The sequence below is a fragment of the Nannospalax galili genome, unplaced genomic scaffold, assembly GCF_000622305.1.
Source record: "Nannospalax galili isolate Female #2095 unplaced genomic scaffold, S.galili_v1.0 scaffold252, whole genome shotgun sequence".
Classification (NCBI taxonomy): Eukaryota; Metazoa; Chordata; class Mammalia; order Rodentia; family Spalacidae; genus Nannospalax; species Nannospalax galili.
In genome coordinates this window covers 4,120,808-4,145,730 of record NW_008333886.1, presented here as the reverse complement: position 1 = coordinate 4,145,730, position 24,923 = coordinate 4,120,808, and the positions used below count along the sequence as shown (strand labels likewise).

At 41.5% G+C, this 24,923-nt stretch overlaps 1 protein-coding gene across 1 annotated transcript in view; it reads left to right on the top strand.

Annotated features, from left to right (window-relative positions):
- Trappc8 (trafficking protein particle complex 8) overlaps positions 1-14,387 on the top strand; it is an 86,008-nt gene extending 71,621 nt beyond the window's left edge. The window contains exons 23-29 of the mRNA XM_008828858.3: positions 1,559-1,627; positions 1,712-1,770; positions 3,859-4,032; positions 7,081-7,182; positions 9,416-9,561; positions 12,463-12,552; positions 13,303-14,387. Of these exons, the coding sequence (XP_008827080.1) occupies positions 1,559-1,627; positions 1,712-1,770; positions 3,859-4,032; positions 7,081-7,182; positions 9,416-9,561; positions 12,463-12,552; positions 13,303-13,537 (875 nt within the window). The 3' untranslated portion in view covers positions 13,538-14,387. The remainder of the gene's footprint in view (positions 1-1,558; positions 1,628-1,711; positions 1,771-3,858; positions 4,033-7,080; positions 7,183-9,415; positions 9,562-12,462; positions 12,553-13,302) is intronic.
- The last annotated feature ends 10,536 nt before the right edge of the window (positions 14,388-24,923 follow it).

The following is a 24,923-nucleotide window of genomic DNA, read 5'->3' as shown; positions in this document are numbered from 1 at the left end:
ATTGGTGCTTCCCTTATAGAGTTAATTTCTTAATAAAGTATACTTTCTTTAGATTTTGTGACTGTAAGTCAGTTTTCCTATTTTGATCCAGTTTTTTCCATCCTTTTATTGCCTTTGATGTATTTTCCTTTGAGTTTCAAACAACATAGAAATGTATAAACTAAGCTGTGTGTGATAGCGCACGCCTTTAGTCCCAGCACTTGGGAGGCAGAGGCAAGCAGATCTCTGTGAGTTCAAGGCCAGCCTGGTTTACAAAGTGAGTTCCAGGATGGCTGGGGCTACAGGGAGACCCTGTCTCAAAAAGACAAAAAAAAAAAAAAAAAAAAATTTCACACAAGAGAGTATGCATACTTGCCTACATACTGGCAAACTGTTTTGCAGAATCTGCCTATCAATTTAGCACTTTGTTCATAATGTGAGTGTGCCTAGCATAGGATTGATGGGAAATTGGCAAATGATGCTGGCTGTTGCTGGAACAAAGCTTACAGCATCTTTAAAAGTCTTAAATATTTCAACCTTAGCATCACATTAATTCTCACTTCTTTTTTTGGGAATTATATCAGTTACTTTTCTTGTTGCTGTGACCAAACACCTGACAAGAAGCAACTTAAGGGAGGAAAGGTTTGCTATGGCCTGCAGTGTAGGAGCATATAGTCCATCCTGGTGGGGAAGACATGCAGGTAGGACATGAGGCAGCAGGCAGCATTGCATCTCCGGTCAAGAAGCAGAGAGCAGACAGGACATGGGGCTGAGCCTGCCCCAGTGGCCTTCCTCTAGCAAGGCATCAGTAGCTGTGGACCATGTAGTCAAACACCTGCCAAAGGGAAGATACCACATGTGAACCACAACAGAAACTACCCAAACATATGGAAATTTTATATATTTAGAGCACGTTGCATGATTATATTCACTGCAGAAAAATTGCTGTGGCTTCTGTGTAAATTATGTTGTCTCTTATATAGATTCTTTTGTGGCCATTACAATATTTCAGCATTGTTTTTTACTTTTATTTAGTCTGTATTTGTGTGTGGTGGGGGGGGTTCATGCATGGACACACATATGTGCCATAGCACATATGTGAGCATGTCAGTTATGTAGGCTCTGGAATTGAACTCAGGACTCCAGACTTGATAGCAAGCACCTTTACCCACTGAGCCACCTTGCTGTCCCTATACATCATAATTTAACCCCCCTCCCTGCTCAGTGGTGGGAAAACACACTATGGCAAATGTAATTTATGGAAGTCATAGGCATGGGAAATACTGAAGGAAATGATTGAGTGGTGAGATTGTGCCTCCTGGACCCACAACTCCCAACCTTTCAGACTTTATGTGGAATGCCAAATATACAACCATGCACACAATCCCAAATGCTTGTACATTTTAAAATACTAAAATTTACCTATTTAGGAGGTTAATGAGTATTCATTTCATTGAAGTGAAAGATTTTTCTAATGAAACATTTTTTTATAATTATGAATTGTTTTCCAATTTGGCCAAGGAAGTGTAAATAAAGAATTAGGTTTTACACATAACTGAGAAACATCTCTTATTTCTAGATGCCAGACTTGCCAGTAGAGAGAAGGGAAAATTTTGCTTCAAGGCAGTAAGATGTAAACAAAAGGAAGGTAAGTCTCCTTTACTTTCGTACAGACTTGTTCATTTAATGTCTATGGCACTGGCATCATTAGTTTGTTCTCTTGTGTGTTTAGCTGCTGTGCAGTCCTCAGAAAACTACACATTTGCAGATATCATCTTTGGAAACGAGCAGGTAAGCTGGGATGCACTGTAGGGTTTGAGAGCCTTGGTTCTAGACATGTATTTCGAAAAAACTGTAGCTTCACTAATAACCACATCTCTGAACAGCTGTACCTTACTGAGCTTTGCAGCTTGCCTTTAATCTTCAAGACAACCCACTAAGCCACTGCACCACCTTTTCTGAAAAGATCAAGTGAAGTAAATATAGTACCTGGGGTTTTAAGAAAGCCAGGATTACTCGGGGAAATGATTCTGTGAGGAAATAATACACTTTTGTACACAATGGATGCTTTTGTCCCTATAGTTCTGTCTTTAGGATTCTTGTCTCATGTGATCACCTTCAAATTTGGCTCATCAGGTGGTTCTGACACCTAAATAATCAACTAGATACAACAGGCTCTCATGGGATGTTACAGGTATTGTCTAGAGCAGTGATACTTGATCATAATTATATCTGAGGACCTAGAGGTGCTTTTCAAACTTTCAAAAAGTGCATTGGAGATCTTGTTAAAATAAAATACTATGCTGAGTGTGGAGGCATATGCCTTTAATCCTAGCACTCAGGAGTCAGAGGCAGGTGAATCTCTGTGAGATGGGGCCAGCCTGGCCTACAGAGCGAATTCCAGGCCAGCTGGGGCTACATACAGAGACCCTGTCTCAAAAACCCAGGACCCCCCCACCCCCCAATTCTGGTTCATTAAAACTGTTGGAGCCTGAGGTTCTAAATTCCTGCCAGTTTCCAGGTGGTATTGGGTTCAAGCTGTAGACCCAGTTTTGAGCACCAGGACCTAGAGGATTTGGTTAAAATAAGGGCTTTCCTTCTCTACTGCTAAAGCTCTGATTCATTATTGTCTTGGAATTTGGGAATGTTATTTTTTTGTGTGTGTGACAAGGTGTCATAGAGTCCAGGCTGACCTCAAACCCTTATGTATTGAAGGATGACCTTGAACTTCTGATCTTCCTATGCTGACTTTTTCATGGGGCACTGGGGATTGAACACAGGGCTCTGTGTATGCTCGGCCAGCATTTTACCAACTGAGCTGCATCTCTAGTCTAGAATAGGCATTACAATTTTTTTTTTCCCAAATGTCAGTAGCAGTTATAAATCGTGCTACATTAAAATTTTAATTATTTTACTGTATGTGTGTGTGTGTCTGCCTTGGTGCATGTGTGTGGAAGTCAGAGGACAACTTTCCACAGTCCGTTCTCCTTCCACCTGTTGAGACAGTCTTTCTTGTATCTGTTGCTATACAACTGTGAGCTGCTAATGAAACGATTTCTTTTTTTTGTGCTCTTTAATAACTCCAAACATCTTTAAAATTTTTGCATTGTTCTAATCATAAGCTTTCACATGACTCACCTTTTGTGACAATATTTGACATTTGAGGAAACAGCTATGTAGTAATTTTTCAAGACTGTGAAAGTCCAGTACTTGGAAAACATGTATGGCTTTTGGAGATACTCTGCTTTGAATGTTTAGCTTTCAGATCGTCAGTTGTTTTGATCACTTCTTTCTTTTTATTTATTGTCTTTTTTTTTTGGTCTTTTTGGAACAGGGTCTCCCCTGTAGCCCCAGCTGGCCTGGAACTCGCTATGTAGACCAGACTGGCCTCGAACTCACAGATATCCATCTGCTTTCCAAGTGCTGGTATTGAAGGTGTGCACCACCATGATCAGCTATTTGTTGTCTTTTATTATGATCCTGAGGACTGAATCTAGGGCCTTCCACATGTTATGCAAGCACTCTACCACTGAGCTGTGTTCCCAGCCCTCTTTTTCCTATTACTTTAAGATGATCTCATTAAGTTTCCCAGGCAAGTTGAACTTATGTTTCAGTCACTTCTGGTGCCTGGAAGGTCATGGGAGTCTTGATTAATTATTTTTGCATGACATCTAATAAGGTTCTGGGTAATTTGAATTAAATCTTTTAGGTATTTAAATGTCCTTCATGTATTCAGCCATACAGACAAGAAATTAATGAGTAAGCTTTGGGGTATATGTGTTTTAGAATTGTGAATTTTGGTGTGATATGTTTAAATGACAGTTTTGACAGACATTTAATTAAAAACATTTATGCAGGCAAGTATTTTTTTCTAAACAGATAATAAGTTCAGCAAGCCCATGTGCAGATTTCTTTTATCGAAGTTTATTCTCTGAATTGAAGAAACCACAAGGTCATCTGTCTGCGCCCCCTGAGAAACATTCAACAGAGGATGCTGTGAGACTTATTCAGAAGTGCAGTGAGGTGGATCTGAACATTGTCATTTTATGGAAGGTATATGCACTGAACTATTTCAGTAAACCTCACTTATAGACATCTAAGTTTTTATTTGGTTTTACATTTTGAGACAGGGTATTTTTGTGTAGCACAAGCTGGCCTTGAATTCTTTGTCCTCCTGCCTCAGCCTTATGAGTGCTGGAATTACAGGTGTGAGTCATCCTACCCCACCTCTGTATTTGTTGTGTTTTTGGAGACTGTCTTAACTATGTAGCCCTGTTGGCCTGGAACTATATAAACCTGCTGGTCTCTAACTCAAAGAGACCTACCTGTGCTGGGATTAAGGCATGTGCCCTAGGTATTTGATTTTCTTTTTTCTTTTTTTTTGGGGGGGGGTCTTTTTTGAGACGTTCTCCATGTAGCCCCATCTGGCCTTGTACTCACAGAGATCCACCTGCCTCTGCCTCCCCAGTGCTCGGCTTAAAGGCATGCGCCACTAGCCCAGCTTAGGTATTTGATTTTTAAACTAAAGAACAACTTGTATGCTCCTTTTTATATTCTTTCAGCTTAAAATTTTCAGTTGCAGTGTTGAAATTGTCTTATGACTTTTAATAGTTCCATAATAATTTTTTGAGATTTGTTGTCTAAAAAAAGAATTCAGTACAAGTGGATAGCTTTCTTATCCTAGACATGCCAGGCTATGAGAGCAGGTGACACCAAACTCAGACATTCTCAGGAAGGAAGGCACTCTGCAAATCTGGGTACCCATGGCTCGAGTTCCAGCAGCCATGAATTTTTGTTTAAGATTTGTGTTCCATCTATTTATTTGCCTGTTTCCTTTTGTCATCTTACCCTTTATTTTTCTGTAAGCAGTTTATTTAAGCCATACTGACTGCATGAATTTCAAATGATATACTGATTAAGTAGATTGATCTTTGTGTTAATTGTAGAACATGTTTTATGTTGAAAAGACAAGTTTATTATGTACTATTGGCTTGAAACCAAATGCTCTTGAATGCCCCTTAATGCACTTAAGGCAAGATTTTGAGTAATGTATGCTATAATCTATACTCAATGTCAAGTCCACAATGATCATTTTAAAAAGAAAGCCCTGAGCTATGCTCATTACTAGAACCACTGATCACATGAAGAAGGAAAAACCTAAGATGTAGTCCTTGGCTGCAAAATGGAAGTTGAATGGTTAGAGTGTGCTGTGAAGCTTGGTAGTGGTTAGTACACGGGAGTGTATCTGTAAGGTGAGAAAGTGGCTGTCAATTAAAAAGAAGTAAAGAACACTTTAGTTGGGGCTGGAGAGATGCTCAGTGGTTAAGAGCACCGACTGCTTTTGCAGAACATCTGGGTTTGGTTCCCAATACCCACATGGCAGCTAAGAACTGCCTGTAACTCCAGTTTCCAGGGATCTTACATTCTCTTTGGCTTACACATGTACTGCCCACATGTAGTACACTTACCTACATGCAGGTAAAACACTCATACACATAAAAGAAAAATAAATCTTTAAAAAAGGTAAAAGAAGCCAGGCATGGTGATGTGCCCTTTTAATCCCAGCACTCCAGAGGCAAAGGTAGGCAGCTCTCAGTGGGTTCAAGGCCAGCCTGGTCTACATAGTGAGTTCCAGGCCAGCTGCGGTTATAGGGAGACCCCGTCTCAAAAAAAGAAGGGGAAAAAAAAAGTAAAAGAACACTTTACTCCCTGGATCTCCCTGGCCAGCCTGTCAGTGAGCTCCATCCAGTTCAATGAAAAACTGTCTCAAAAATAAGGCAGTTAAGGATACCTGGAGTTGAACTTTTTCTTTTTTCCTTTTTTTTCTTTTTGATTTATATTTTTGTGACAGGATCGCATATAGTCAAAGCTGGCCTTGAACTAATTCTCTCCTACCTCCCTAATACTGGGATTATAGGGGTGTGCTGTCATGCCCAGCTAAAAAACAAATAGGAAAATTCATTTTAATTGTGAAATAACATGCCCAGGGACTGTAGGATTTCTGAATCAAACACGTTCAGGAACAAGCTAATATCATAGACATTTGTTTTGTTTTTGTGTTTTGAGGTAGAGTCTCCCTATGTAGCTTAGTTTGACCTGGAAGTCACTGTAAAAGATGTCTTGACATTGTTTTAAGACCTTATCAGTTAGCTCCTGTAAGGCCATCATCCATTAGCTCCATTTCTGGGTTCTGTGCATATGGATGCTGGGTAGGCTCTGTGCTTTATGGAGGCAGTACTTAAAAGTGTGACCTCTGATGGCAGACGGTCAGTGTGTTAGTACAGAACTCAGCTGGGTATGGTGGCGCACACTCTTAATCCAACACTTGAGAGTTAGAGACAGGCTGGTGTCTGTGAGATTGAGGCCAGCTTGGTCTACATAGTGAGTTCTAGGCCAGCTGGGGCTATAGGGAGACCTTGTCTCAAAAACAAAAGAACAACGCGCACACACACAAATGCACACATGCACATGCACAAGAAGCTTGCGTGTCACTTCTAAACCTTTTGACTGAGATCAGGTTAAGAAAGCAGTTTGTGTTAGGCCTCTAGAGAGGGCTCAGTGATAAGGCGCTTACCATGCAGACATGAGGGCTTAAATTCAGATCCCTAGCACCCATGTAAAAGCCAGGCATGTTAGCTTGCATGTTACCCCAGTGCTGGGTGGGGTGGAGGAAGGCAGATCCCTGGAACTCCCTGGCCAGCCATAAACTCCATGTTTAGTGGCTAGGGAAGATACCCAGCATTAAACTCTGGCTTCCACTGGCTGTCCCCGCCTACCCCCAATGCATACATTATAGAGATACATACACACAGACTCTGTCTTAAAACACAGTTCTTTGAAGTTGTTTTTTGAGAGTCTGAAGAAATAAAAGATCTCTCTATGAAATACTTAAGTCATCTGAGTTTTACAGTAAGCCCGAACAGATTCTGAGGGAGGGGCAGATTGTTTATGGAAGGAGAAATAAAAATAATTGAAATGCTGACACAAGATTATTGGTAATTGATTATCATATTTTCTTTCCATCAGATGTTGAGACTGTTACATATGAGGTTTGTATCAAACAAAAGGTGACATTTTTGTTGGTTGCATTCTTTTTTTTAGGCGTATGTTGTAGACGACAGCAAGCAGCTTATTTTAGAGGGTCAGCATCATGTTATTCTTCACACTGTGGGAAAGGAAGCCTTTTCATACTCTCAAAAACAGGTAATAGTGGAGTTTGCTTTGGAACCTTCCTGACATTTTTATGTAGGCATCTTATTGTATGTACTTCCCTCATATTCATGATTTGTGTCGTTCCCCACTCCCTCTGGTTCTGTGTAGCCTCTATTTTGAGATAGGGCCTTGCTTGCTTTGTGATCCTGCCTGTCTTTGAGCTTGCAGCTTCTCCCTCCCTAGTGTTGAAATTACAGGCTTGTCTAAATATTCCTTTTTAGGGAGCTAGAGAGATAACTCAGTGGTTTAAGGGCACTGACTACTCTTGCAGAGGATCTAGATTTGCTTCCCAGCACCCACATGGCAGCTAATAACTGTCTACAAGTCCAGTTCCCAGACATCTGATGCCTTCTTCTGGCCCCTGTGAGCATTGCATGACATGGGTACATCCACATACATGTAGGCAAAACTCATACACATAAAAATAAATAGGCACTGGAGAGATGACTCAGCGGTGAAGAACACTGGTTGTTCTTGCAGAAGACCTGGGTTCGAATCCTAGCACCCACATGGCAGCTAGCAACTGTCTATAACTCCAGTCCCAGGGGATCCAACAGCCTCTTCTGACCTCTGTGGGCATTGCATGACACGGGTGCACTTACCTACATGTAGGCAATATACATATACACATAAAATAAAAATAAATAAAAAAATTAAAAAAAATAACAAAAATTTAAAAAAATATATCCTTTTCTGGGCTACTCTTTTTGTGTTTTCTCCTAAGAGGTAATAACCAGAAATTTATTCGGTATTACTCACTTATTTAGTGCTGGAGATTGAACCCTGGGCCTCACATGTGCTCAGCCCATATTCTAGCACTGAGCTATATACCCTTAGCCCTTTTTCAATATAGTTTAGAAATCATGATGTTTTAGAAAACTTGAATATATTAATAATACAGTTTTTTGAACTTTTGAAATTAAAGTTAGTCATAAATACAGAAACTCACTGAAATTTTACAAATAGAAGCCATTCAAATTGGACACGTGAGGTTAGGAATAAGCTTCTGGCATCTCTCCAGAAGCTCTGCTCCTGCCTTTCCAGCTATGCACTCTGGAGTAAGCCTGGCTGTTTGTGTGTGGCTTGGAAGGTAGGCACGGAGCTGTTCTCTGTGACTGTAGAAATGTTGTCCTGTGCTGTACACTGTTGCAGTCTGGATCCTTTCTGGCTGGGTTCATGTGTATGAGATCTGTCCAGATTGCAGCTTTTTAATTGCAACAAACATTTCCATGTAAAATCAGCTGTTTTCCAACAAAAAGAACTCTGGACTTCTGGAAAACTGATGGATTCCAGGGCTGAGGCAGGAGAAATGCAAAATGAGCTGAAGGTCTCCCAAGGCCGAGTAGGGAACACGCTGGGCCATTTGGGCTTAGATGCTAGTTCGCTGTTACTCTGTGTAAGCAGTACAGCTAGAATTAGTCCCATTTTACAAACAAGGCTCTGTGAAATAAGTAAAAATATTATTTCATCATCATTTTCAGGTGTTTTTGTGTTGATGATTTGTTTACCTTCTCTTTTCTATTCTTTTATTTTTGGACCTAGGGTCTCAGGTAGCCAAGGCTGACCTCAAACTTGCTAAGTAGATGAGGATGACCCTGAACTCTTGGTCCTGCCTCCACTTCCCAAGTACTGAGATTACAGGCATGTGCCATGCTTTTAAGGGTGCAGTGGCTTGAACCCTGGGTCTCATGCATCCTAGGCAAGCATTCTACTAGCTGAGCTGCATCCCCAGCACATAGTAACCTTTACTCTATAAAATAAAGCAATATATTCAAAATGGAATTTTAATCAATTCTAGATCTTCCACTGTTAAAACTGGCATCATGCCAGAAAATCTCTACAGTCCAAGTACAAAGTAATTTTATTAGATGAGAATCACATCAACCATTGAGATTGTCAGTTGTGAACCCATTTTACCCATTTTACATATGAGAAATGGAATCTTAAAGTATAAATGAATTATGTGAAATCACAGAGCTTGTGTATGGAGTTGTTACGTAGGAGGCAAACTCCAGCACAAATGTAGATCTAAGAAGTTAATCTAGATCGTGGTATTTTCATCCTAGGCTGTATTGCAAATAATGGTAGCTGCTAGTTTAAATAAAAGAAGAATATGCTATCAGTGCCCTACATGGTCTCCACTGTTTAATCTGTATATGTGCTGTGGTTTTGAGTTTCAAACAAAGCAGTGTTGTCATTATAAATCTTTTTTCTCTGTTCTCAGGAGCCACCAGAAATGGAACTATTAAAATTTTTCAGGCCAGAAAACACTACAGTTTCTACAAGACCATCAGTAGACCAGCTTTCTAATCTCATTAAAACAAGTCTCCACTACCCAGAATCATTTAATCATCCATTTCATCAAAAAAGGTTTGAGGTTTATTTTTGTTAAAACTTTTTTTCTGTGCACACGCATGAACATGAACATACACTCATTCTTAAAAAATAACTTACTACTTTGGCAATGGCATTAACCTGCATAATGAAAGAAACTTAAAATAATATTGAGTCTTAAGTGATTTAGCCTTTACAATTAGTGTACACGTACCACACATCTGCATGCATACATGCACATGCACACTACAGGGGTGCTGAGGATGGACGTTGCCTCAGACATTTCTGAGGTGCCAAAAGCTTCCTTTTGAGGAGTGAATTTTTGTCATAAATTTTAAAACCTAGAAAAAAATTACATTGTTTTGCTTTTTATTTTAGATAGAATTTAAATCTATGACATGATTACCAGTAGGAACTCACCAGATAGCTCAGCTTAGACAATGTCATTCCCTGAAGATTCTCTAAAAAACTGTTCATTTATTACCATTTTATGTGTAGGAGTATTTTGCCTGCATATGTGTAAGTGCACCAAATGTATGTAATGCCCAGGGATGCCAGAAGAGGGCATCAGATTCCTTGGAACTGGAGTTATGAAGGTGGTTGTTAGCCACCATGTGGGTGCTGGGAACTGAACCCAGGTCCTCTGCAGGAGCAGCCAGTACTCTTAACCACTGAGCTATAGCTCTCCAGCCCTCCTGAAAAAATTTTAAAATACGTATTTGCACGCATGTTTGGGGTGTGCATGTGTGTGCATATGTGCACATTTTATGGTACTTGCCTGTAGGTCAGAGGACAACCTGCAGGAATCAGTTCTTTCCTTTTACCTGAGGATTGAACTCTGTTGTCAGTCTTGGCAGCGTGCACCTTTACCTACATTGCCATCTTGCCCCCCCGCCCCCCAAAAAGATTTTATAAACACTAAATTTCATAGGGAATGATTTTTTTGTTTTTGTTTTTGTATTTTTTGAATCCGTCTCCTTGTAACCCCAGCTGGCCTGGAACTCATTATGTAGACGAGGTGTTCCTTGATCTCACTCACAGAGAACTTCCTGTCTCTGCCTTCCAAGTGCTGGGATAAAAGGTGTGCCATCATGCCTGGCTTATTTGTAATTTTGATGAACAACTTTAATGTGTAAACTTAGTTTTAAAAATAAAAACTTAATCTGATGCATTTGAAAAGGTTGCCCACTTGCAGATTTAAGATGGAGTGGTGCTCTCTTAGAACCAGTGCACAGGTGGCATGCTCACACACGTGCAGGCAAAACACCCATAAAAATAAAAAAAGTGAAGCAGGACAGATGTGGAAGAGGAGAGCTCCAGGGGTGGTGCTCACCTGGGAAGTGTGCCTCTGCATGGCAGGTAGAGAGGGTGAAATTGCAGGTGTTCCAAAGGAAGAGGATTGTGACTTCAGGCCTGACTGGGCTGTATCATGGGACCAATGAGAGAGAAGAGAAAAGAGAAGATGATAGGACTAGAGATGATAAAGAAACCAATCATGCTAGGTTAAGGGCTATAGTTGAATTCCGTGGCATGCATGGAACCTTAGAACAGGTGCTAGTTATCCTCGATACTTTACATCACTGAAAACAGATCCCTGGAGGGAGTAGGTAGCATTCTTAATTCCCCTTTTACAGGAGGGACAAGTGAGTACAGGGTCTGGGAACTGATAAAGCTTTAGCAGGCCTTTAGTAACAGCCAGATATCAGGCTCAGAGTGGAAGTGTAGCTGTCAGTGGCTTGGTCTCTATGTACTGTTTGTGGCTTACCAGTTTAGCACTTTAGTAAGACAGCTGTATAAAAATGGCTTTCAGATGTAGTTCCACTCAGCTGTAGCCACTTCTAGGAACTTGATAAAATGTAGTCCAGATGTATAGAATCAGAAACTGGAGTGGGGCCCAGGTGTCTGTGTCTATTTGTTCATCTGTCTGTCTCTATTTGTTTTTAGATAAGGTCTTGTTTTGTGGTTGAGGATGGCCTGAATTCATGATCCTTTTGCCTCAGCCTCTTGCCTACAGGCATGCAGTAACCATACCTGGCTCCCGGCAATCTTTGGGTTTGTTTTTGAGACGGTCTCCCTGTGTCCCCAGCTAGCCTAGAATTCATCATGTTCACCAGGCTGGCCTCAGTCTCACAGAGATCTGCTTGTCTCTGCCTCCTGAGTGCTCGGATTAAAGGCCTGTGCCACCATGCCCAGCCCAGCAATCTTTTTATCATGGCCACCAGGTGATTTGATGCACGCTCAAAGGGGGGATTCCATCAGAATACCAGCTAAGAGAATATTACAGTAATAAAACACGTGACTACTTACTTGAATTTGTAAGGAATGAGATAGGTTAAAGTACTAGGAGATGTATGGCAGTAAGAATTGGCAGAAGTTTAGGGAGGAGATGGGGAAGGTGGCCTGTGAGGCAGCAGGAAGGAAGAAGGGCTTGTCCTGTCCAGTGACCAGGAGACAGCTCACCTGTTTTCTACTAGCATTTCAATAAGGTGTAAATAATTTAGCATTTGAGGATCAAATGGGAACAGAATAGTGTAAGTTTCTGGGTTTTGCTCTGGCTTAAAAATTAATGCATTTGGAATTCAGTTTAAGGAGATGCTGCAGACTAGAAAGCAGCTCTCCAGTCTCCGTCAGCAGCTCTCCAGTCTCCGACATCCTTGCCATGGGAGAAGTCATGGGACAGGCAAAGTTTCTCTTCAGGGAAACTTCTGTTACTTACAGTATAGAAAGTACGTGATCTGATACTCAGTATTGAGACACTGTATTAATGTCTTTTATTCACAAAATGAGCTTATCTTCAGTGATTTTATGACTCAGTTTTTTCCTTGAATTTTTTTAAGCTCACGCTCTGTTAAGTATTATTAAATGTTATTTTTTTAAGAAAGCTGTTTCTAAGAAGAAAACACATGGTTAACCATTTTTGTTCATTTTTCCCCATAGCCTTTGTTCAGTACCCGTCACACTTTTACTTTCTAACTGTTCTAAGGCTGATGTAGATGTCATAGTTGATCTGCGGCATAAAACAACAAGGTAAAGATTTATTTGGTAAAAAGTCACTTTTAATATAATTTAAAGCAATTTAATGTTTGAGATTAAGCAAGTAATTACCCAACATGGACAAAGTTACTCGAGCGTGCTCTGCTGTTTTCATGTGTGTTAGAGAGGTGTTATGACACTATTAAAGGATTTCCCTCTTGATTTGAAAATATTAACAAAAAGATTAAGTCTCTACTGCCATATCCGATAGGCCTAGAGCCAGCAACAGCTTCTAGGACTCAGGCATTTTTATATTCTTAGAAAAAGAAGCATATACTGAATATTATCTTGTCACACCCTAGTTGGGACCTTAAACATTCAAGTATATGAGATCTGTCATTATGTAGACACAGATTAACAACTAATGTTGTGTTGGTGGGTGCTGGGCTATTTTCCACTTTTCAGCTTTATAGAGTTCAATATCACGAGCATTCTTTTACACATATTCTTTATGTGGCTAGCCAAGAGGTGAAGATCTCAAGTTTCTGATCAGCTCCATCACTTACTAGCTATTGTTATGGGCATTAAATGAGGTAATTCATTCTCAGCATTGTGCCTAGAAAATAGTAATATGTGTTGCTAACACAGTTATAATAGTAATATGTTGTTAATAATGAACAGTTGGTTTCATAAAGTTATTCTCAGAAGTAGAAGTACTTGATGAAAGATATGTTAGTAAGACTTTGGAGAAAAAAGATCATAAAGGAAAAAGTTTGCAACCTAACTGTTTGCCTCCTCCTGCAGTCCAGAAGCACTGGAAGTTCATGGATCATTTACGTGGCTTGGACAGACACAGTATAAACTTCAACTGAAAAGCCAGGAGATTCACAGTTTGCAGCTGAAAGCATGCTTTGTTCATACAGGTGTTTATAACCTCGGAACACCTAGGGTGTTCGCCAAGTTATCGGACCAAGTTACAGTGTTTGAAACAAGTCAACAGAACTCTATGCCTGCCCTGATTATCATCAACGATGCTTAACAACTGAGGGCCACAAGAAGGATCTGATTTGCAGAATTGGCTTCACGGCAGCATTTGAAATACCCAATTTGTTAAAGAGGCTGTTTGATGACTGCAGGATAGAATAGACTTGACACTACCGGATACTGCAAAGCACGCTGGAGTGAGGATGCTTAGATTCCATTTTTTTCCTTTTCTTTGAAACCTGGTAATAATTTACATGCTCATAATACAGAATTTCCACATATCCATGCACATATTATGCCCTGTTCTTTAACAACGTTGTGGTCTGTTGTTGCAGCTTGTCAGGTGGTTTGTGACTGTGTGGAGGTAACTGAGGAGGGCCTTGTCGGCATACTCCATTAGGCCTTTAGTTGACAGATTCCAGCTGTGCTGCACTGTTCTCTAGAGTTAAATGCAGATTTTCCTGTCTTGCTTCACACAGTGCTCTCAAATCAGGTTTGAGTTTGGTTAAAAGGGCATTTTTATTTCAGTACTGGTGGTTCCGATAGGCTTATACATAACTGTAAAAAGGAAAACTTTTTTTCTGATGCTTTAATATAGTTTTGGAAGGAGTTTGACTTTTGCCCCTTGTTCATTGCACATTCATCACACTGTTTCACAATGAGATTTTTGTCCTTAAGATCATATTCTTTATTAAATAACTTTACAATTAAGTTGATCTGTTTAAAATATAAATCTCAAGTTAAAAATAAGCTTTTCAAAAATGTATATTTATAACAAATGTACTGTAAATAGAATAAAGACATACTATTCACTGTATAGATTTATTAGATGCATTTTTTAAAACCTGGTTTTGTGAGGACTTAATATATTCTTTACTTAAAATAAAGACTGACCATACACAGTAGGCACCAGCCAGTTTCCTGTGAAAGCTTTATTGCCATTTTTTTCCAAAAGTGCACAGCCTTTGCTCTTGAAGACCTCACCAGCCTGGTTATACTCGACCAGGGATGAGCCAGTCAATGTTGTTGTTACATGTATTCTGTCTGATGCCATCTTACAGATGTGGACAGTCCGTTTTTGTCCTGGTAGGCAGGAGGAGCAAAGGTTCCCGAATCTGTTGTCAGTAGCAGTGGCTCTGGTGCTAGTTACCCTGTGCCTCCTACTGAGAAAAAAGTAAAATGTCTGAAGAAAACAGTCCCCTAAAAACAGTGTGACGGCATGGTCTGTTATTAGTGCACCAAATCCAGAGGGAAGTGCTTGGAGAGGAGCAGGCAATCCAGGGCTGCTTATAAGCCAAGAAGGGGAAGTTAGAAGAAAGAGGTTGAAAACCAGGGAGAAAGAAAGTTGTACTGCTGGTCCAGAAACATGTGGTTCAGCCCTAGAAAGAGAAGAGGGAGATGTAAGGCAGTATCAAGAGAATCAGTTTTCCAGGGGCTGGAGAGACGGCTCAGAGTTAAAGAGCGCTGGCTGCTCTTGCAGAAGACGCAGCTTCACTTCCCAGCACCCACATGGTAGCTAACAATTGTCCACAACTCCAGTTCCTGGTGATCTCTTCTGATTTTTGCAAACATATGCACATGGTGCACTTATATGCATGCAGGCAAAACACTCATACATGTAAAATAAATAAAAAATTTTAAAAATCACAATTTTCCAAAGTCATTGTCAAATTACAGGTTGAAGTACAGTAAATTCCAAATAATAGAGAGGGCTCTGTGCATATCTGTCGTAGTGAAACTGCTGGAGGCGCTTGCTGAGAGTGAAGCCCAGGACCTCACGCACTTAATGTACCAAGCACCCTGCCACTTCAGCCTCCTGTCTGCCCTGAAACGGACTTGACCAGTGGCAGTGTTCTAATGATAGATGACTTTTTGAAAATAATGGAAGCCGGAAACCAGTAACATGTTTTGAAAGGGTTGAAAGGAAGCAACGGCTAAGCCACAGGGTGTTTGTTTTGTTTTTCTTTTTGAGAGAGGGTCTCATGTAGCTCAAACCTCAACCATGTCTGTAGTCAAGGATGACCTTTAATTTCTGAGCTGCTTCCAGTATTGCAGGCATATCCCATCACTACATCTAGTTTCCACAGTGCTGGGGGTGCTGGAGCCCAGAGCTATTTATTTTTTTGTGTATGTGTATCATGCCTGAATGTGTGTGCGTACCTGAGTCATGCAGCACCCTTGGAGAACAGAAGAGGGTGTCATATCCCCTGAACTGGAGTTACAGACGGTTGTTAGCCGACATGTGGGTGCTGGGATTTGAACTTGAGTCTTCTGCACAAACAGCCAGTACTCTTAACTGCTGAGCCATCGTTCCAATCTTAAGTCAGTTTTAAACAGTGAAAATGTGCTTCCAAAACGGAGTGAAACACATTTCAGGCAAATCTATATAACATTGCTTCCAAATGACTACAGGATAATGGCAGCTATTCAAATCTAAATCCTTCCATTCATTCTCTAAATATGTATATGAATCAGCTAGGGCAATGGAGCCAAACCTAATTCATGCTTTCAGCATAACTAGGACGACGATACTACCAGCTCCAAATGATCCAAAAGAAGAAATGCAGTGCAAAATTACAGTGGCTATCCCAGGGTTCTGGAAACCTTTTTTTTAGACCAGGCTGGCCTCAAACTCACAGAGATCCGTCTGCCTCTGCCAATTAAAGACATGCACCACCATGCCCAGCCTGGGAGTCTTCCTAGACAGTGGAGGTGCGGACAACAGGAAGACTGGGCAGGAGACAGGGCTGTGGGGTGAGCCGCAGTCACTCCAGGGGAAGGGACCCTAGTGTAATTTGGGGACTTGAGCAAGAGAGAAGGGAGAAAAGGAGACAGTGCAGGGACAGAGGATTCTTTTCTATACAAGGTTTCCCTGAACCATTGCAAGGGAGTCTTGAAACCAGCTGTATCCGTAGGAGGCACTAGAAGTGGCCATTTGCATTTGAAGAGGTGACACTTCATGATTGCAGGAAACGGTGAGTAATTTATTTATTTATTTATTTATTATTTTATGTATATGAGTGTATTGCCTGCATGTATGTGGGTGCACCTGTGTTGTGCAATGCTGCGGAGGTCAGAAGAGGGCTTTGGATTCCCCTGGAACTGGAGTTAAGGACGGTTCATAGCCGCCATGTGGGTGCTGGGAATTGAACCCAGGTCCTCTGCAAGAGCAGTCAGTGCTCTTAACCGCTGAGTCATCTCTCCAGCCCCATACTTCTTACTTTTTAAAGATTAATTTTTATTTACATATGTGCATGTCTGAGTGTAGCCACATTATGTGCAGGTGTCCACAGAGGTCAGGAGAGGGAGTTGGGTCCTCTGGAGCTGGAGTTACAGGCAGTGTGAGCTGCACAACATGAGCACTGGGAACCGAACTCAGGTTATCTGTAAAAGCAAGAGCTCTTTTTACTACTGAGCTATCTCTCCAGCCCCAGCTTTTGCTTTTCAGTGATATTTTGGGATAAAGTCTCCCTAGTAACAAGGAAGTGGAATATTTTCATGGAGATCTTCAGTAGTTATTTCATACGGTTCATCTAGAATCCCCCCACAAAACATACCCATTTTCTCATCTACTGCTCAGTTACTTCACACTAAGGTGCCTGTGACCTGGGCTCTGTGCTTAATGAAAGTGCAGTTTGTGCCAACAGATTCACCACATCAGAGCATACTATCTCATAAGAAAATTAGGCACCTAGGCTTTCTGTTCTCAGTGAGTTTATTCTTGGACATCATTTCCCACTGGCTTCCTTCCTCAGTCCTATCATTTGAGTCCAGATACTGGACTGGCCTGGAATGCAAAATTCCTGCCTTGTGCAGTGTAATGTAGGACTCCAGGATAACACAGCAGAGGACAGTCCACTCTTCCCTCTCAGCACACTCAAAATTCTCCAGCCCCATCCAATGAAATAATGAGAACCATAACTCAATATTGACTTCAGTCATCTGAAATCTCAAGAACATTTCAGTCATAAAGTTTTTTCTCTCCTGAGACTTCAGTTGGGGGGAAAGGTGTCTGGCTCTCTTGTGCCTGGCTCACATCTGGTGTGCAGTCCTGATGAACAACACAGACTATTTCCTTTAAAAAAAAAAAAAAAAAAAAAAGCTTGGCATGGCGACATGCCTTTAATCCCAGCACTCCTAGGAATAGGTGGATCTCTGGGATGATGGCCAGCCTGGTCTATAGAGTAAGTTCCAGGCCAGCTGGGGCTACAGGAGACCCTATCTCGATATGATATGATATGATGTGATAATGATATGATATGATATGATATAAATATGTTTAGAGTGTAGGAAATTACATTTTTTTAGGAAAGTGACAGTAGCAGGTTCTCTTCTAGGGTCTATGACCTCCCAACGATGGGTATTTGACTGTGTTTACAGTACAGTATTCCCTACTGTTGAATGGGCCTTAAGTCTAATTAGACAGCTGTTGATTACAAAAGTGCCACTATTTACCAATAGGGCTGTTTGCTGAACTGATCATTGTTGTGGTTTGTAGATGTTACAGCTGGGTAGGGCCATTGGTCAGTTTTCTCCCCTGGCAGCTTAGTATCTATCTTCTGATACTATGAGTGCCATTCTTCAGGGGACGCCTACAGGTCAGTTCCAGCTCCATTGTCCTAGGTCCTCTGTCCATAGTGTGTGTTGTCTTCAGCAATAGGGTCTTACTTTCAAGTTCTGGGAGGCAACCAAGGGCTGTGGCAGTAGCTTATATTATTTGGGGAGTCTTTTGGAATACCCTGACTGACAAGTTAAAGAGGTTTCCCTTGCTGCCACTGGGATTTTTTGTTAGCCTTCGCCTATACACATGTACTCACATATATACTATATGTGTTTTTAAAAATATATTTTTTTGTGTTGAGTGTATTGCCTGCATGTATATATGTGCACCTGTGTTGTGTGCAGTGCACGCAGAGGTCAAAAGAGGTCATCAGATCCCCTGGAACTGGAATTACAGGTGTTTGTTAGCCATTATGTGGGTGCTAGGAATTGAACCTGGGTCCTCTGCAAGAACAGCCAGTGCTTTTAACTGCTGAACATCTCTCCAGCCATATATGTATATTTTTAAGGAAGCTTATGAAGTATTAGATTTCTCTGTGGTTTTTCAGACATCCTTAGTAGTATTTTTCTCCATCCCCCCCCTTAACCCCTGTTTTACCATCTCTCTTCCCTCCCCAATTAAAGTATATCCATTTTTTCCATTTCCCCTTTGATAATGCCTGTGTCCTATTATACTATCCCTCTCTCTCAAGCCCCCCGCCCCCATCCCATGGTTCCTTTTTCTGGGGCTGGGTTGCCTCTGTGATGTTTTCCAGTTCTATGCATTTACCTGCAAATTTCATGATCTCAATTTTCTTTATAGCTGAACAGAAAACTTCATTGTGTAAGTGTACAACATTTTCATTATCCATTCGTCAATTGAGGGACATTTAGGTTTTCAGTTTCCTAGCTGTTGTGAAAAGAGCAGCCCTAAACATGGCTCAGCAAGTGCACCTGTAGGAAGATACTGATTCCTTTAGGTATATGCCAAGAAGTGGTAGAGCAGAGTCATTTGGTAGATCTGTTTTTAGTTTGAGACTTCTCCACACTGACTTTCATAGTGGCTGCACCAGTTTGAATCATACCAGCAGTGAGTGAGTGTTCCCCCTTCCCTGCATCATCACCGTCATTTGTTGTCAGTTGTTTTCTTGGTCTTTTTTTTTCCCCTCCTTACTGAACTTTTGTGATTTTGTTGCAATATCATTTGATGATACTTAGATTCCCTCCCTTATTGTTTTCTTGACCTTAGCCACTCGATCTTAAAGTAATTTTAATTTGTATTTCCCTAATTGGTAAGGACGTTGAACACTTTTAAAGGTACGGTTTAGCCATTTTTACTTCTTCCTTTTGAGAACTGTCTGTTCAGATCTGTAGCCCTTTAAATTTTGTTTGTGTAGTAATTTTTATGTGTATAAGTTTTCTCTGCATGTATGTAAGTGCACTATGTGTGTGCAGTGCCCATAGAGGCCAGAAGAGAGTGTTGGATCCCCAGGAACTGGAGTTACAGACCACTGTTAGCTGCCATGTGTGTGTTGAAAATCAAACCTGGGTCCTCTCCTCTGGAAGAGCAACATTCTTAACTGCTGAGCCATCTCTCCAGCCCATTTTTAAATTGGGTCACTTGTTTTCTTGATTCTTGGTTTTTTTTTGACAATGGAATTTAGGTTTTCTAACTTAATGGAGTGTAGGTTTTTAAAGTATTCCCTTGTAATGGTCTAGATTTCTTTGCTGTCTATTGTAATGTTTTCCTTTTCACTTCTGATTTTGTTGATTTGTGTCTACTCGCTCTTTTTGGTTAATTTGGCTGTGTGCCAGGCATTTACACTGTCCTTAGCTCTCTCCACAGGACCCAGGGCAAACTGGAAAATGAAATCCTCTGGGATAGAGCCAAGGCAGTTCTAAGAGAGAAGTTTATGGCTGTGAGTGCCTACATTTCAAAATTAGAGACATCACAACCTAATGCTATACCTCAAGGTCTTAGAAAAACATCAAGCTGAACCCGAGCTTAGAAATAATAACAGTGGTAGAGCTGCAGTGAATGAAATGGAGAGAGAACCGTCAGTGCAAAGGATCAATGAACCAGTCAGTTCTTTGACAAGGTGAGTAAGATAGATAAGACAAACCAAAAGAAACAGAAGACCCAAAGTCCTAAAATACAGATGAAAAGGGATGTCCTCATGTCCTTCCTGTTGCTGTGATAAAACACTGACCAAAAGCAACTTAGGGGAGGAATGGGTTTATTTGGTTTACACTTCTAGGTCACAGCCATTACTGAGGGAAATCGGGGCAGGAACGCAAACAGGAGCTTGTAAGCACATGTTTATCAGGCTTTCTTACACAGTGCAGGGCCACTTGCCTAGGGATTGTGCTGCCTACAGTGGCATGGGTCCTTTCACATCAACACATAATTAACAGAATCCCCCACAGACATGCCCACAGGCCAATATGATTTAGACAAGTCTGCAGTCCAGGCTTTCCTCACAGATGATTCTAGACTGTGTCAAGTTGACAAGGCTAACCAGGACAGGGACTATTACAAGAAATACTATTGAAATGGAGAGGGTCACTAGAGGATATTTTGAAAATGTATTCCAATAAGCTGTAAAATTCTTAGGTACACATGACCTACAAAAAGTGATCCAAAGTATATAAAAAACCTAAACTGATCAGCAGAAGTCACATGGTCATCTCAATGGATATATAAAAAACTATTGACAAAAGTCAACATTCCTTCATTATTAAATACTTGAAGAAGCTAGATACGGAAAAGTCGTACCTTGATAATATCTTGCCTTTACCTTGGCATCAGCGCAGGAATTTTTCTTAGAACAATGACAGGCTGATGTAGTTTTTACTTAGTCTTGTCTTTCTTCAGATGCATGCCCTGCAAGAGTGGCTCTCATCTTGGCCATCCACATAGATACATTTCTGGCTTTCCTCCATCCTTTAAAAATTTTTATTTTTTATGTGTATGAGTGTATTGCCTGCATGTATGTAAGTGCACCTGTGTTGTGCAATGCCTGAGGAGGTCAGAAGAAGGTGTATGATCCCCTGGAACTAGAGTTAGAGATCGTTGTTAGCTGCCATGTAGGTGCTAGGAATCGAACCCAAGTCCTCTGCAAGAGCAGTCAGTGCTCTTAACTGCTGAGCCATCTCTCCAGCCCTCAACATCTTTAATTATAATTTAAAAATGTTATTATTGGGGAGTTTGGCATGGCATGCATGTGAATGTCAGAGGATAGCTTTGTGGAATTAGTCCTCTCTTTCCACCTTTACAAGGGTTCTCGGGCTTGAACTCATATTGTTAGCCTTGCGTGGCAAACACTTTACTGGCTTTCAGTATCTTTCAGTTTAACTTAAAAATTTTTTTTTTTTTTTAGTTTTATGTGGTAGAATTTTTTAAATATAATTCTTAATTGAATTTTTTTGTATTTCATACATAAAATCATCTTTATGCTCCCTTTCCCTTTGGCATCCTCCCATAGGTCCCTCACTGGAATTCATACACTCTGTCATTTGTATTAAGGCCTATTATGTAAAGTTAGTATCCCAAAATATCCCTTAGTGCAAGTTCATCCACCAGGATTTAGTTGGCCTATCTAGATTCTCTTCAAGAAGATCTGCTCTTCTCATCCTGCAGTAGCCAGCTGCCAGTGTTTGACCAAGATTGGGGCTTGCTGTTGATTTCCACAGTTCTGTGCTGGGTTTTTGTCTGCCTAAAGTTTGCATGGGTCCTGTGCATGCTGACACCATTACTGTAGGTTTGTATGAGAAGGGTCCCAGAAGTCTGTAGGACTATTTCCTTATGGTCATGCACTTCCTCTCTGGCTCTTGGAATCTTTCCACCTCCTTTTCTGAAATGGTCCCTGAGGCCTGAGTGGGTGGACCTCAATATAGGAGACCCATTCAAGGACCCACACTCGGCCTACTTGCCCTGCTTTTTGGCCATTTGTGGTCTTTTGTGTTCCTGGCTCTCTGCTCATGAGGGAGCTTCATTGATGAGAGCTGAAAGATGCATTAGTGTTCTCTCTTCGTCCCTTGTTCTATGTTCTGTGAGTCTTAGGTGTAGAGGTTGAGTCCTAGATGTGCCACTTCGGCTTGGGCAATTCACAGAGAATCTGTGTGTGTGACCAGTGGTGTAACTGTAATAATCTGTCTGTTGAAAAAGAAGCTACTTTGATGGGTGGTGACTGGGATACCTGTCTGTAAATATTAAGGATCCATATTTTACGCATAGTAAGAAATTACATTTGTCTAGGGATATGAGAGCCTTGGGTTTTTATTGCAGTGCTAGGGATCAAATCCAGAGTCTCCCAAAGGGTCTTTCCCAGGCCAGTAAAGCACAGTACTACTGAGCTACAGACCCAGCCTTCCTCCAACACTTGGATTTTTTTATTCATTTTTATTTTATGTGTATGAGTGTTGTGCCTGCATGTACGTAAGTGCATAAGTGTTGTCAGAAGAGGGTGTTGGATTTCCTGGAACTGGAGTTAAGAATGGTTGTTAGCCTCCATGTGAGTGCTGTGCCCTCTGCAAGAGCAGCCAGTGCTCTTAACCACTGAGTCATCTCTCCAGCCCCCAACACTTCTTTTTAAATAAAGTTATTCTGTGTGTGTGGGGGTGTACATGTGGAGGTCAGAGAACAGCTTTGTCTAGTCAGTCCTCTCCCTTGGTTCTGGGGATCAAGCTCAGTTCGTCAGACTTGCACGGCCTTCTGGGAGCCAACACTTCTGATGCTCCTTCTCAGTTTCCTTTTCTTCTTTTGGCATGCATCTCTGTGTGTGATGTGCACATGTATGTATGTGTGTTCATGTGTGTGGGTGCACATGTGTGCACATGCACATGGAGGCCTGAGGCTGATGTCTGGAATCCTCACTCTACCATTTTCATGAGGCAAGTCTCAGTTGAAACCCCAGAGCCCACCACTCTGGCCAGTCTAGCCTGCACCTGGCTTTGGGGACTCTCTCTGCCTTCTGAGCACTGCAATTACAGGCAGGCTGCCACAGCCACTAGACATTTACATGGGTACTGGGGATCTGGATTGGGATCCTCACATTTGTGTGGCAAGTGCTTTATCTACTGAGCTAGCACACCAGCACCTCAGTTTCCTTTTAAAACTTTGATCAACCATCAAGTTAGTCCTGTTAGTTAAAAGTCAGCCAGGTGTAGCTTAAGGTTGGCATAGTATGAGGTTTCCACTGAAAAGAGCTGCTGGAGGCGTGGTGGTATGTACCTGTAATCCCAGCATTTCAGAGGCCGAGGCAGGAAGATCAGTACTTCAAGGCCACCCTGGGCTACACAGCGAGATCCTTGCTCAGGTTTGCCTTGAACTCACAGAGGTCCACCTGCCTCTGCCTCCCAAGTGCTGGGATCAAAGGCGTGCACCACCATGCCCAGCTTAAAAATACTTAAAAAAACATTTTTTTTACCCTTTCCCTCATTGGACGTCTGAAGACAAGATGGGTCACCAGCAGCATTATGGGAGTCACCTGGAAAATTTGGCCAGGGATCTCGCTTGTGCCGCATTGGTTCAAATTGTCACGTCCTGATCTGGAAACACAGGCTGCGCATATCCTGGCAGGGTTTCTGTCAGCATCTGAAGGACATGGGCTTCATTAAGCTGGACCAGGTGACCTTCCTTGATCATCTGCCCAATGTGAAAAAAAAGTCCTTCAAAACTATTTTAATTGAATTTTTATTGAATTTTTGTGAGTTTCATAAAATATATTTTGATCAAATTTAGATCATCTGTCTCATCTGCACCCCATACTACCATTTGCCCAATTTCATGTACTAAACACACACACACACACACACACACACACCACACACACACACACACACGCACACACACACACACACATTAAGGCCTGTAGAGTTAAAACTTGTGTCCCCAAATGCCCTTCAGTATAGGTCCATCCACGGGAGCCTGGTCAACTTACCAAGAGCCTCACCCTTAAAGACTGACCTCCCATGACTGGAGAGAGAGTGCAGCGGTTAAGAACACTATTCTTGCAGAAGACTCGGGTTCAAATCTTAGCACCCACATGGCAGCTAACAGTGTCTGTAACTCTAGTTCCAGGGGATCGGACAGCCTCTTCTGTCCTCCAAAGGCATTGCACAGCACAGGCACACTTGCCTACATGCAGGCATACACACATACACATAAAATAAAAATATTAAAAAAAAAAAAAAGACTGACTCTCCCCTTTCCAGCAGCCTTTGGTTGCTTGTAGTTCCTCGGGTAGGCTTGAGGTTTCTTAAGATCCTCCTGCCTCTACTTTCCCAGTACTGGATTGTACTTGGTTTTTCAAAAACAGCTTTTGACTTTTCCAAAGCACCATGCTTTTTCTTCCAGGTCTTTGTGTAACTCCTTCTTTCTACCTGGACTCCCTCCTCCATTCTTCTTGAATCTTAGAATCCTTCAGGATCCAGTTCTCTTCCTAGAGCCTGTGAGTATGCGCAGAGGTCATTAGACGTCTCTCCTGGGTCGTTAGGCCTCTCTTCATTGCCTGCTTTGGTGGCTGAAGCTGCTGGTCTCCCAGATCACCCATTCCCCAGTTAGTTTAGCAGGCATCCCGTGAACCTGTCTGCCTAAGTTCAGTCCTTGGTGTGCAACTGGAAGGTACTGTGTGGTTTCTGAACAACTGGAAGGTACTGTGTGGTTTCTGAAGTGTCCTTAAAGGGAAGGCGTATGACTTCCATCTTTTTATCCTTGCTGAGAACAGAATGTGCAGTCTAGGGTGGCTGAGATGGAATAACTGTCTCTAGGCACCAGGTGGAGGCTATGTGGAGAGTGGAGCAACAGGTCTCTAGAAGCTGGTGGTCCTCCTAAAGCAGTCTTCACTGTGGCCAGGATGGCCTACCTGTCATTTATGTAAAAGACATAAACTTTAATTTTA